Genomic DNA, 12,441 nt, shown 5'->3' on the forward strand with positions numbered 1-12,441 from the left:
CTTTTTTTCCCATTTGCAAGTCATGCTTCAGCTGTTTTGGATACATTCAGTGCAATCAATACAATATCTACCAGGATGTCCCAATTATACGGATTCCTCTGCATTTGGGTTCCTTCAAAATCCAGTTATAACCAGGAAGTTTCTCCATCCTGCTAACTTGCTCTCTCCTCCTGCTTTGCCTCCACAGCCACATCCCTCATCAGTTTACAGTCTGGGAAAATGAGGGGAAATTGCCTCATGGTAGAAAAATCAATGTGAGACGGAGTTTTCCTTTCATAAGGAGAGAAAGTGCAACTAGCAGAGCCATGAGGCTCCCTCTCTCCCCTTTGAGCTCCCAGGCTTTGACAGTAAGATCCCAGCTGAGGGTTAGAGAAGTGGGGGCATACAACTATAGCTTTCTCTAAGAGGTCTGGGAGAGCCCATTATTCAACAAGCCACCTTACCTGTACACGTTTGGTTTTCCACAAGATATTGTAAGCCTCAAGAGAAAAGGGCAGGGGCCAATGATTAGTAACTAAAGCAACAAGACTAGCACGTGAGCTCATTCTAGATACAGCATGGAACTGGTCAGCGTACCAAGTGGCGTTCAAGACAACAGCATGCAGAGAGAATGCAGCCCTTGATCTGAGTCCTGCCCCAGTAAAAACACTGATGGGATCAGTCATCTCACACACCTCCACACCCCCATAGACCTGATAGAACTGGATGGGGAAACATCGTTTTACACATTTAACTAAAGGTCTTTTCCCCATTATCCCATCCCTGGGAAAACCCAGAAACACCAGTCTCCGTTCTCTCTTCTTCAGAGCAGGAAGTTCAACTACAGTACCATCTATCAGCAAGAAAGGGGATTCACTTAACTTCCATTCTTGTGCAACTCAGCATAAGTACCCCATTTATGGAAGGATCTCCAGCCATAATCTTTCCAAACTGTCCTGACTACAGACAGAAATGAGGACATGCTGAAGACCCCTATGCACTTTCATTTCTGCTCTATCAGGAGCAAAAGAAGATAGGGACAGTGAAAGAAGCTCAATCTACACTAGTCTATGAACTCAATTTGGAAGCCAAAAAATGGCTCAAGCTAAGCTGGTTTCTAATACTGTGTAGGGCCAATACGGACAGGCCCAATTTGTGGATCTAAAATACTTTTTAAAAATATTGTTCTAGTGGAAAGTATGGTTTCCAAGACATTTTTAATCCTGTTTGGCCCCATTCACACCCACTGGGCAGAATGGTTTAGCTAAGGCCATGTTAGAACAGATTAAATATGGCTCTCAAACACTATTCCAAAGTCAGTGAAACCAGTACCAAAGAGACATGGACAATACATCACAGCCCCACTTCAATGTCTGTGTGGCAGATGAACACCCCACCACTATGCCACGTAAAGGCGCTTACAGTCTCAGTCTGCAAACCAGAGTTGTCTGACTGTGTCCTTGTCAAGTGACTCCTCCATCATGCTTCTGTAGCCATCACCCAAGAATGACATGCAAGACTTGGTCTTTGAGTAGTTACTTAGACTGTGGGCGACAGGCTCCTTCTCTATTTTCACTGGCCACTGAGATGATTCATCCCTTGCCCGTGCCCTCCCATTTCTTTCCTTCAGAAGCCTCCACAACAGTGTCCCAGATCCCACTCACCAAGACATTTAATGATCCAGTGAGAACAAGGCTCTCTCCTTTCTGGTCCTGCCCCAGGCAGATCCACAACACTGCAAAGCAACCACTGCATGCATTCTTCCCAAAAGCCATGCTGTGTCAAAAGGATACGGGGAGATTTGCTACACACAACATAACTATATCCCAGGTGGTGTTTGCAGAAGGAAAGGAAGGAAGGAGAGATGGAGGGAGGAAGGGAGAGAGAGACCTTCAGGTTCTTAAAGAGCAGTACCCTCTCTAACTGGTTCAGGGCTTTGAGTTGTTCCCCACTACTTAGTTCCAGTTTGTTGAGGAGACATGGAGAGATCTGTGAAAGACAGGCAAATGCATGGTTTAAACAAAGCAAAATAAACCCAAAGAGAAAGAATAACCTGCAAGACTATAGGGGAGAATTGTGGCATGCAGTGGACAGACAGGACAAGGTGACTATGTTTCAAAGACTGGACGTAGAGCACTGCCTTCATGAGCTGGGAGCAACCATCACTGGAAAGCTTGGGGGAGAATTTACTTACAGAAAGCTACAGCTTCTGCATATGGGCATTAGGAATTCTGTGGCACTTGCAGTGTGTCACATAGACCAGCTCTGACCTTTCCCTGTTCTCACTGTCCCATCTTATGCTCAGCACAAAATCTGTTGCTTCCTTTCATCAGAGAAGGAAACATGCAACAAAACAGTGTCACCATAAGCTGCCGTGGAAGTACCAGAGCCCCTGCTGGTTCAGATCCCTCATAAGTGCACACTGGCAGCAGATTTCCCAGGACACCTCTATGTAGAGCATCAGTCTAAGAAGAGCAGTTCTAAAAGGTCAAAGATCCAGAACGAAAGAAAAGACATATTACATTCTTAAAGACGCGAGATCACACTTGTGGTATATACCCTACTGCATCCAGATGCTTAACACTCATTGGCAAGGCAGCTGCACACACAAGATGGTGCTAGGTAACAACCCAGAGCCCTACACAGTCCTCTTTCTCCTCCAAGAGGGTGTGGAGGGAAGAAGGAACATCCTCTTCCAAAGATAGAAGCCCTCTTCTGAACTCAAGACTTCCACCATGGAGCATGTCTCTCCTAGTTTCCTACCTCTTCATAAGAGCAGCCTGAAGAAACCTTGTCAACATTAGGGAATTTTTACAAGGTTTTCACACTGCCTCACCTATCCTCAAGAAGGCTTCCTTTTTAGGTCAGGGGAGCAGGAACAAGATGAACTGGTAAGCAATACAGGCAAATGTTGTGAAAGGGAAGGATGAAAACGAAGGTTAAGAGATGTCAGAAAGGGGTAAAATATTTGGAAGGCATCACCACCAGATCCCAGGGCCTGCAGGGGTTCCAGAAGAGGAGCAGCTGTTTGCTATTGCCACAGCTCTGCCTGACTTGCCCAGGCAATAATTCACAGGCAAAATTCATTGCTGGAAAAAAGTGAGCACAACTCCACGGAGTTCAATAAAGCTGTGCCCATTTACACCAGTGGTGAATTCAGCCCTATGCTATTTAGAGTGCTCTCTTCAGTGAGCTAGAGATTTCCAGGAATAATGTAACTATGAATGTGAAGGCAAAGAAGAGAGATGTGAGCAAGCAAGAGGAGGTGGAGGAGACAGCAGGGAGTGTACTGGCTCTTACCTTCTTCATGTTAGCCCCCACATAGCTTTTAGGCTCTTCCTTAAAGTGAGGCAATCTGAAAGACAAAGAACAAGCAGGAATGCACACGGCCTCCTGGGCATTGGTGCAGGAAGAGAACACCCTCTTCAGATCTGGCTGCAAATACCAAGGATGGAGGACCACTTTGGACCCAAGACCTTCTCCAGGAAGTGGCCCTTTCCCAGTTTCTTTCCGCTGTAGAAGATGCTATGGGAAAAGCCTTCTCTACACTAGGGAATGTTCGGAGAAAGCACCCCACTGCTGCTAACAGTGGTACAGCTATGCTGATGTTAATTGCTTCAGGAGCACTTATGTAGCAAATTCTCTGGCTCCAGCTGCTAGTTTCAGCACTGCAGATTAAACGTGTCCAGAGCAAGTCCAAGTAGCACATGGCTGAAAATGGCAGCAGGAGATCGAGAACCACCTACACTTGGGCTCCCAATATTACTAGCACCAGTGAACTGCACATCAGTTTCTCTTCTCTTAGAAGCAGCTGAGTCAAATTTAGAGCAGTTATTACTTTGAACTTATCCCACTGGACCATGAGAAGCCTTGTTATCCTCCACATTGCACAGTATATAGTCAGAAATCCAGTGCTATCGTTTCCAGCCCTCAGCCTGAAAGCCTCACATTAAGCAGCCCCTTCATTGGGGGTAGAGTAAATGGGAAGGTCAGAGCTCAGCAGAGATGGGCAGCTTAAACCTGTCCTCCCAAATGATCTCTGCAATAAACAGCATTTACATCTTTACCACCCACACACCTTGTCTCCTCATCTGGCTTCTTTACACTTCTGGCCTGCACATGCTGGGGAGACAGCAAGCCCGTGCCCCAGTTTTGCACAAGGGGGAACAGACAAGGCAATATTCCAGAGGAAAGGCAAACAGAGCAAGCCCACCATCTCAGAGGCAGTGCTCACCCTACTTGTGCCCCAGTGGTTGCCACAGGTATATACAAGTTCAGCTGCTCTCAGGAACTAGCCATGGTGGTGATATCTTCAAGTTAAATTGGGAGGGGGAAGGAAAGAAGAAGCTGCATATGGATTTGTGAAGAACTCTGCCAAGCTGCCAAATAAGTCAAAACAATACAGTGATCATTGCTCCTTTATCATACACTTGCTTCTGAACCTAGCCACAAAGACCCGTAGACCAAGGGGTGTTTGCATTATCTACGTGGCCAGAATCTAGTTGACTAATATTTCAAGGCAGAAGGGACCAAAAGACCATCCAATATATCATACAACACGAACACCAGCCAGCACCCGCACGTTAAACCCAACAACTAGAATGAGACCAAAGTATTACAGCCCACAGCAGGCAAAACTATTATGTGCCAGAAGTAGAGACCAGGCAGGGCCAAGGTGCTCCAGTACCCAAGGCACCCACAATGGCTGGGAAATAATTAAGTGAGATATACTCAGAGAATCCTGGCAAGTGACCCACACCACACACTGCAGACGAAGGAAAACCCTCCCCTCTGCCAGGTCACTGCCAATCTGACCTGGGAGGAAATTCCTTCCTGACCCCACAGTTAGACCCTTAGCATGTGAGCAAGAACCAGCCAGCCAAGCATACAAGAAAGAAAATGCTCAGTCTACCTCACAGCTCCCCCCAGTACCCCATTCCCAGCCACGGCCATCCTAGAGGCTTCAGAGAAAGGAGATTTTAAAAATCCAGAATATATGGAGGGGATGGTCAGAGGGAATCCCTTCCTGACACCTGCAGGTGGCCAGCTGAAACCCCGAAGCATGAGCTTTTAGAAACGTAAGACAAACTGGAATTGAGCCCAAGGGCTGTGAGTGAGCCCTGCCCCCCACAATCACAAGCAACCCTGTCAAACAATCACACTCATAAAACTTGTCCCTCTTAAAGTGAATAAAATCTCATAGAATCATAGAATATCAGGGTTGGAAGGGACCCCAGAAGGTCATCTAGTCCAACCCCCTGCTCGAAGCAGGACCAATTCCCAGTTAAATCATCCCAGCCAGGGCTTTGTCAAGCCTGACCTTAAAAACCTCTAAGGAAGGAGATTCTACCACCTCCCTAGGTAACACATTCCAGTGTTTCATCACCCTCATAATGAAGAAGTTTTTCCTAATATCCAATCTAAACCTCCCCCACTGCAACTTGAGACCATTACTCCTCGTTCTGTCATCTGCTACCATTGAAAACAGTCTAGAGCCATCCTCTTTGGAACCCCCTTTCAGGTAGTTGAAAGCAGCTATCAAATCCCCCCTCATTCTTCTCTTCTGCAGACTAAACAATCCCAGCTCCCTCAGCCTCTCCTCATAAGTCATGTGTTCTAGACCCCTAACCATTTTTGTTGCCCTTCGCTGGACTCTCTCCAATTTATCCACATCCTTCTTGTAGTGTGGGGCCCAAAACTGGACACAGTACTTCAGATGAGGCCACACCAATGTCGAATAGAGGGGAACGATCACGTCCCTCGATCTGCTCGCTATGCCCCTACTTATACATCCCAAAATGCCATTGGCCTTCTTGGCAAAAAGGGCACACTGCTGACTCATATCCAGCTTCTCATCCACTGTCACCCGTAGGTCCTTTTCCGCAGAACTGCTGCCTAGCCATTCGGCCCCTAGTCTGTAGCGGTGCATTGGATTCTTCCGTCTTAAGTGCAGGACCCTGCACTTATCCTTATTGAACCTCATCAGATTTCTTTTGGCCCAATCCTCCAATTTGTCTAGGTCCTTCTGTATCCTATCCCTCCCCTCCAGCGTATCTACCACTCCTCCCAGTTTAGTATCATCCGCCCACAACTCCTAGTGGGAGGCTGTTCCAGAAACTCCTCCCTCTGATGGTTAGAAACCTTAGAATTTCCAGCCTTTATTTATTTGTTTATGGCCTGTTTATACCCATTTGTTTTTGTGTCAACATTGTCCTTTAGCTTAAATAGCTCTTCACCTCCCTGATATTTACCCCGAATGTATTTAAGAAAGCAATCATATCCCCCCAGTCTTCTTTTTCTAGCCTAAACAAGCACACATCTTCAAGTCTCCTCTCATAAGATAGATCCTCCATTCTCCTGATCATCCTATTATCTCCTCTTCACCTGTTCCAGTTTGAATTCATCTTTCTTGAACATGGGTGACCACAATTGTACACAGTATTCCACATAAGGTCTTACAGGTGCCTTTGACAATGGCATTAATACTTCTCTGTTGCTACTGGAAATGCCTTGGCCAATACAACTTAACATGAAACATGCTTTTTTCACAGTCACGTCATATTGGTGGCTCATATTCATCCTGTGATCAACCCACACACCCAAGTCTCTTTCCTCCTCTGTTGCTTCCAACTGATGAGCCCCCAGCTTGCAGCAGAAATTCTTATTATTAGACCCTAAATACATGACTTTTCACTTGTGTACTATTGAATTTAATCCCATTTCTGTCACTCCAGGCTTCAAGGTCAACCAGATCTTCCTGTATAATATTCCAATCCAGATCTTATTGAACATCAATAATGCCTCCCAACTTTGCTAATGAAATATGCTCATGATACAGACTCGTACACTTTGTGCCAAGGTCATCAATAAAAATATTGAATAAAGACTGGTCCCAAGACTGATCTTTGAGGAACTTCCCTAGTAACTTCCCTCCAGTCTGGTAATTCACCTGTCTGCATAACCTGTTGCCTTTCTCCCCTTTAGCCAGTTTCTTATCTACCTTGCAATTCTTGTACTGGTCCCCATCTTCTCTAATTTAACTAATAATTTCCCACATGGTATCACGTCAAATGTTTTACTGAAGTCCAAGTATATTAGATCTACTGCACTGTCCTTATATAAAAAAATCTGCTATTTTCTCAAAGAAAGAAATAACGTTAGCCTGCAATGATCTATGTTTGGTGAACCCATGTTGCTTTGCCTCCCCTTTCTCATTTGCCTCCATGAATTTAATTATTTTTCCTTCACAATTTGTTCTAAAGCCTGGAATGCTACTGATGTCAGACTAACAAATCTAATTGCCCAGATCACTTTTTCTCTCTCTCTTAAATATATGAATGACATTAGCAACTCTTCAGTCATACCGCATTACCTTTAAATAGATACATTAAAAATCCTTGCTACCGGACTAGCAATTTCATGTGCCAGTTCCTTCAGTATTCTGGGATGGAAATTATCCAGTGCCACTGATTTGAGCCCATTAAACTCTTAAATTTTTCTTCCACCTCAGATGTGGGACAGAGACGGGGCTAGCCAGGCCAGTTGCAGTGGCTGGGAATGTGAAAGATGGAAGGATGTGCTTGTGGGAACTGGGCGCCTGTGGGGGGGGTGGGAGGGGGGGTGAGAAAAGAGCAGAGGCACTGAATTCCCCAGTCAGCATTTCTCAGAACAAACTTACTGCACTGCTTCCTTTTGAACAGATCTCTATATTTGTATAATACCCAGAGAAAGGCTTTAAAAATTATTTCATTGGCCAGGAAGAGGAGTTTAGGCATTGCTCACAAAAATGATTTCAGTACGGAGTTTCAGAAGAGGAGGGAATCCTAGTTCAACACTTTGGCAGTGTTGGTCAGGGCACAAGATTCATCCAAATGACAAACTGCCCCAAGTGACCCTGAAGGAGTTTAAATTCCTTTCAGCATCTGAGGTGAAACACTCTGCTGGAATTAAGCATGTGTCTATTTAATACAGTCTTTCTATTACATTTTTAAAGAGAACTATACATTTTTAAAGCACTGAAATGGATTCTGGATTTTTGAGTGGAATTTGCATTATCTGGCCAAAGAACCTTTTCTTAACTAAAAGTTCTTGTTTGGTTGTCTGTCTGTCCCTGAAGGGCACCTTAAACCATATAATTTGGCCTAACCCCCCCTCCAGTCTTGGTGGGATAGCCCAAGCGAGAAGGACCAAACCCTCCCTTCCCCACCACCCTGAAATCATGGTCCGATCAAACGGATTTTCTGTGGGCCCCTAAGTGTGGAATCTTCCTGTCCATAGAGGGCCATCTCAGCAATGCTGAGGCAAACACAAGCAGGTTTACCTTGTGAAGAGCAGCTGCACCATGTCGACCAGAGTGTGCTCTGCAGATTTTCTCAATAACTCTGCGAAGACAAAAACAAATAACACAGGTGTCATTACTCAGTGTGATATTATCAAGAGGCTTCTCCAAGCAGACTCCCCTCCGAGCCTTGTTTACAGAGGATTATGGCAAATTTATTAAAACCAGCTCCAACTCTGCCTTGCTGCAAAATGGGCACATACTCACAAGGTGGCGCCATGGAGCTGGGGAAAAAAAAAAAAAAAAAAAACAGAGGAGCCACTGAGCAAGAAGTTGTGCAGTGAACCTCTGACTACCTTTCCATGAAGCTGTGGAAGCTTGTGATGTTGTAAACTCAGCATCTTCCCCGAGATGGATTTCATGCACTAGGTCTACATGCAGAGGTCTGGAGAGCCCAAACCATTTATTGGGAGCCACCACCATGGGAATATGAAGGACAAACCTACCGCTGAGCCTCATTTCAAAGCATATACGGAAGCAGGACTGCATGATCTCGCACACGGACTCATTGGTGAGATGGGCTCCCACTGGAGTGAGCAGCAGGGTCCTCAAAACCTGCAAAAAGCAAAGTTTAAATGTAATGCAGCACCAATGCCATTCACCTGGACAATGAGACAGGGTCGAGGAACTCAGGAAAGGTCTGCTTGGAACCCAGGAATCACTGCCATGAATGAAAGGAAGAGGGTTTCCAGAAGTCACTTCAAAGTGACAGGAAAGCTGAAGAGCAAGAGTGATGGCTGTGCTCACAGGCCTGGCAACTCACATGCTGCCCAACACTTGGGTTTGCTTAGATTCCTTAGCCCAAATGCAGATCCAAGAGGTATAAAACTCTAGGCTGGTCTCAGAGTAACTCCTTTCGCTCCCCCGCCACAACCCTCGGCTACCAACAAAGAAGCTGCTGGATTCCCCATCCTTGCTTTCCCCACCACTGGAGAGGAAAACACATAGGCTAGGACCAAGGCTATATCACATCAAGAACTCTATTTAAAATCAATTCATTTAAGCTTTTAATTATTTTCATTTGGAAAAGCTTTTACCACAGGCACATGAGCCATCTGTTTAAAAATAAAGTCTGTCACTAAGCTCCTGCAGAGTCAAAACACTGCTCCCTCACCCCCGCATCTCCATGTAACTAGATCCACTCAGTGCCAGGCAGCAGCCATTATGGTAATTGCCACTTCTCTCCGCTTACCTGCAGGATTTTCATCAGGACAACCTCATCGCTCGCCGGATCCGTGCCCACAAATCGGGCATGTGTGACGGCGTCTGCCATGTTCTCCATTCCCTCAGCTGTGCCCTCATGGCTGGGATCTGCACAAGAAAACAAGGAAGTCATGACAGGAAAAGGAAACTGACAGGGAAAGGCCGCTGTCGACTCTGTGCAGAGACACTGACCCAGAGCTGCTTCACTTACATCTGCTGTCTTTTTGTGTGGGTCGGGGTGAATTTCTCTCCCTGTGGGGTCCACTCAGCTTCCATTAGCATGGATAGGCTATTTGTTTATTGTTATACGTTTTCAGTATTGCACACACAGCACTTTGGGTTAGGAACTGCCTTTTATGTTTGCAAAGAGCTTATGTTCCAACAGACAAAGGAAAGGGCAGAGGAGTAAGTGATTAAGCTGGTTATGGCCCCCCCTCGTAGGTCATGTTTTTGTTAGTAAGTTATAAGACTACTCCCCAAACACCCATGGCCTAACCAGAATCAGCTGTTAACTGCATCACACTGGGGAGAGAAAAAATGTCAACATATGAAACCAGTTTCCATTTGGTAAACTCACTTCTACTACAGGCAGAGGAGTCCCTGCCTGGGGTTTCTCCCAGATAGTGAAGGAAGCTGTCCTCTGCTGCCTAAGGTCCCTCCCAAGGAGCAGGGGAGGGAGAAGAAATAGGCCAGCAGCTCTTCCAGGGGGAAAAGGGTAGACAGACAGAACCATGGTTGATGATTGATTGAAGTGGGAGGGTTGCAGCTCTGGTATCTCAAGGCCCCTCTCTCCATTTCATTCTCTTGTATCTACAAACGTGGGTGCAGCTGAGAGGGAGTTTTGGACAGGATTGTTGCCAGTAACCGTATCTTGTGCCACATTTCAGTGGCTTTGGGAAAGCTGCCTCTGGCTTTGATTTCATTCTCATTTAAACAATGCCGCATTGAGCAAGAGTCTTGTTACCATCTTACCTAAACAGTCATTAGGAAAGAGAGGAGACAAACTAAACACTAGTTAATACCTCATTAACTGGGGACAGGGCTCCATGAACTCCAGCAAACACATATCTGGTAGAAGAGCCCTGGGAGCAAATGGGCCTTGTGCACTTGGCAGAGAAGCTGCAGCAGATTTGCTCTTCAGCTCTAGTAGCGTTCACACCTCAACTGCTAAAGTCTACATATTAAAGAAAGCTGCCCTTGTTGGGTTCCATGCCCTCCATGTCCAATCATGGAGAACAGGCTCAACAGTCCTATGCAGGTTCTGAAAAGCCACCAGGTAAGAAACATTTCTCACAGCTACGCGAATGGCAAAGGATGGCATCATGCTATGGAGCAGTCTGCCACTGGATCAGGCATGGATACTACTGGCTGAGGGGCAGTAGCCCACCAACACTGCATGCATCCCTATCTTATGCAGATCTTGCCTTCTTCTGATGGGTTTGTTTTTACATATTTGGGCAATACTTATATAACCCATCGTTATATAAAGTCTGATTAAACTGATCAGAGTCTGTCAGAGATTTGGATTGGTCTTTTCTGACTCCACGTCAATGGCATCCAGTTGAGCACTGACACTTGGTAGCAAAAGGCAGCACATGGACCTCAATGTCAGAGAGATGATAGTTTCTATCTGGCGGCCTGACTTAAAAGTAGACATTTCACTGCTTAGGATGTACCATGTCTTCTACCATTGCTATCACCAGCTCAGCTCTACCTGTGGTGGTGTTAGTGTAGACTAACTGAGCTGGGTTAAGTGACCTTGTAGTTTTAACTACTGGCTCTCTTCTTTTGAGGAATTCAGGGGTCCTCTCAGCAGGAGCTTTAAGGGAAGTAAAATAATCGGAGTGGGGAAATATGCTTCAAACCTCTCAATAAGCAAGCTCTTCCGCAGCTACAAATAGCAATGGACCAAAGATAGGCACTTCCAAGTGACTTGAACAGTAAATCAAACTAGCTGTAAAAACAGGTAGCGTACCCAAGGTACAGCTGCTATAATTTATTCTCATCACTTCAACTGAGGAAGAAGATAGAAAAAGGAACAATCAGTGTTTTTTAATTTTAATAAATGAGAAGGTTCAGGGGACAATGCAGCATGTGAGAGTTAGGAACACAGGAAAAAAAGCTTAAAGGCCTACCCACATGTTGTCCTATAGATAGTCATACCACAACATGAAGTGAAGTCATTCCCCAAGACTTGGACTAATTAGCTAGTCATTTATTACTGGTCAGACTGCTGTACAAGTTCTTAGTAGCAGATGTATACACCAGAAAATAAAACTAAAAAGAATGGGGTCAGAACTGGAAGGGGATTCTTATTTTTACCACAATATAAACCAATTCTACTACCGCAGGAGGTATTTATTCTCTCTCAATCTATACAAGATGGATCTCTACTGCAGCATACAAATTCAATGAGTGGCTACCCTGTGGTGCTAAAGGTAGAGCTAAACTGGTGAAAATCCAGACCGTACCTATACACATGCTGATCTCAGTGATGTTGAGAGTGAAAATTTGTTTTAGAAGTGGAAATCTAGAAAGCTGCTATGGACCTTCTGAAGTCTATGACATGTATGGTGATCGCAGCAAAGCAAATACATTTCAAAGGGAAAAGTAGAGAATATGCTTTTCAAATTCACTGCAAGCCTTGACTGAAGGTAAAGGACTGCTCAAGACATCTAGGTACGTTTTGTGAAGTGCTGCAAAGGAGCCGGTGGTCATGGTACATGTTGGTACCAGTGAGGTAGGGAAAGGTAGGAGAGAGGTTTTGGAGGCCAAATTCAGGTTGCTAGGTAAGAGAAGAAAGGATCTCCCTGGTAGCATTCTCTGAAATGCTTCCCGTTCCATGCACAGGGCCAGTTAGACAGGCAGAACTACAGAATCTCAGTGCATGGATGAAATGGTGGTGTTCGGAGGAAGGATTT

General features: G+C 45.3%; 1 protein-coding gene across 5 annotated transcripts in view; it reads right to left on the minus strand.

Moving 5' to 3' along the window:
• GBF1 (golgi brefeldin A resistant guanine nucleotide exchange factor 1) overlaps positions 1 to 12,441 on the minus strand; it is a 177,968-nt gene that overhangs the window by 55,373 nt on the left and 110,154 nt on the right. For all 5 annotated transcript variants that reach the window (XM_084633243.1, XM_084633244.1, XM_084633241.1 and 2 more), the window contains exons 5-8: positions 9,510 to 9,628; positions 8,764 to 8,872; positions 8,300 to 8,360; positions 3,280 to 3,334 (exon numbers count right to left, since the gene is read on the minus strand). In XM_084633243.1, coding sequence (XP_084489369.1) covers positions 3,280 to 3,334; positions 8,300 to 8,360; positions 8,764 to 8,872; positions 9,510 to 9,628 — 344 coding nt within the window. The remainder of the gene's footprint in view (positions 1 to 3,279; positions 3,335 to 8,299; positions 8,361 to 8,763; positions 8,873 to 9,509; positions 9,629 to 12,441) is intronic.

This window comes from Lepidochelys olivacea (genome assembly GCF_965140295.1).
Source record: "Lepidochelys olivacea isolate rLepOli2 genome assembly, chromosome: 7".
NCBI classification, from domain to species: Eukaryota; Metazoa; Chordata; order Testudines; family Cheloniidae; genus Lepidochelys; species Lepidochelys olivacea.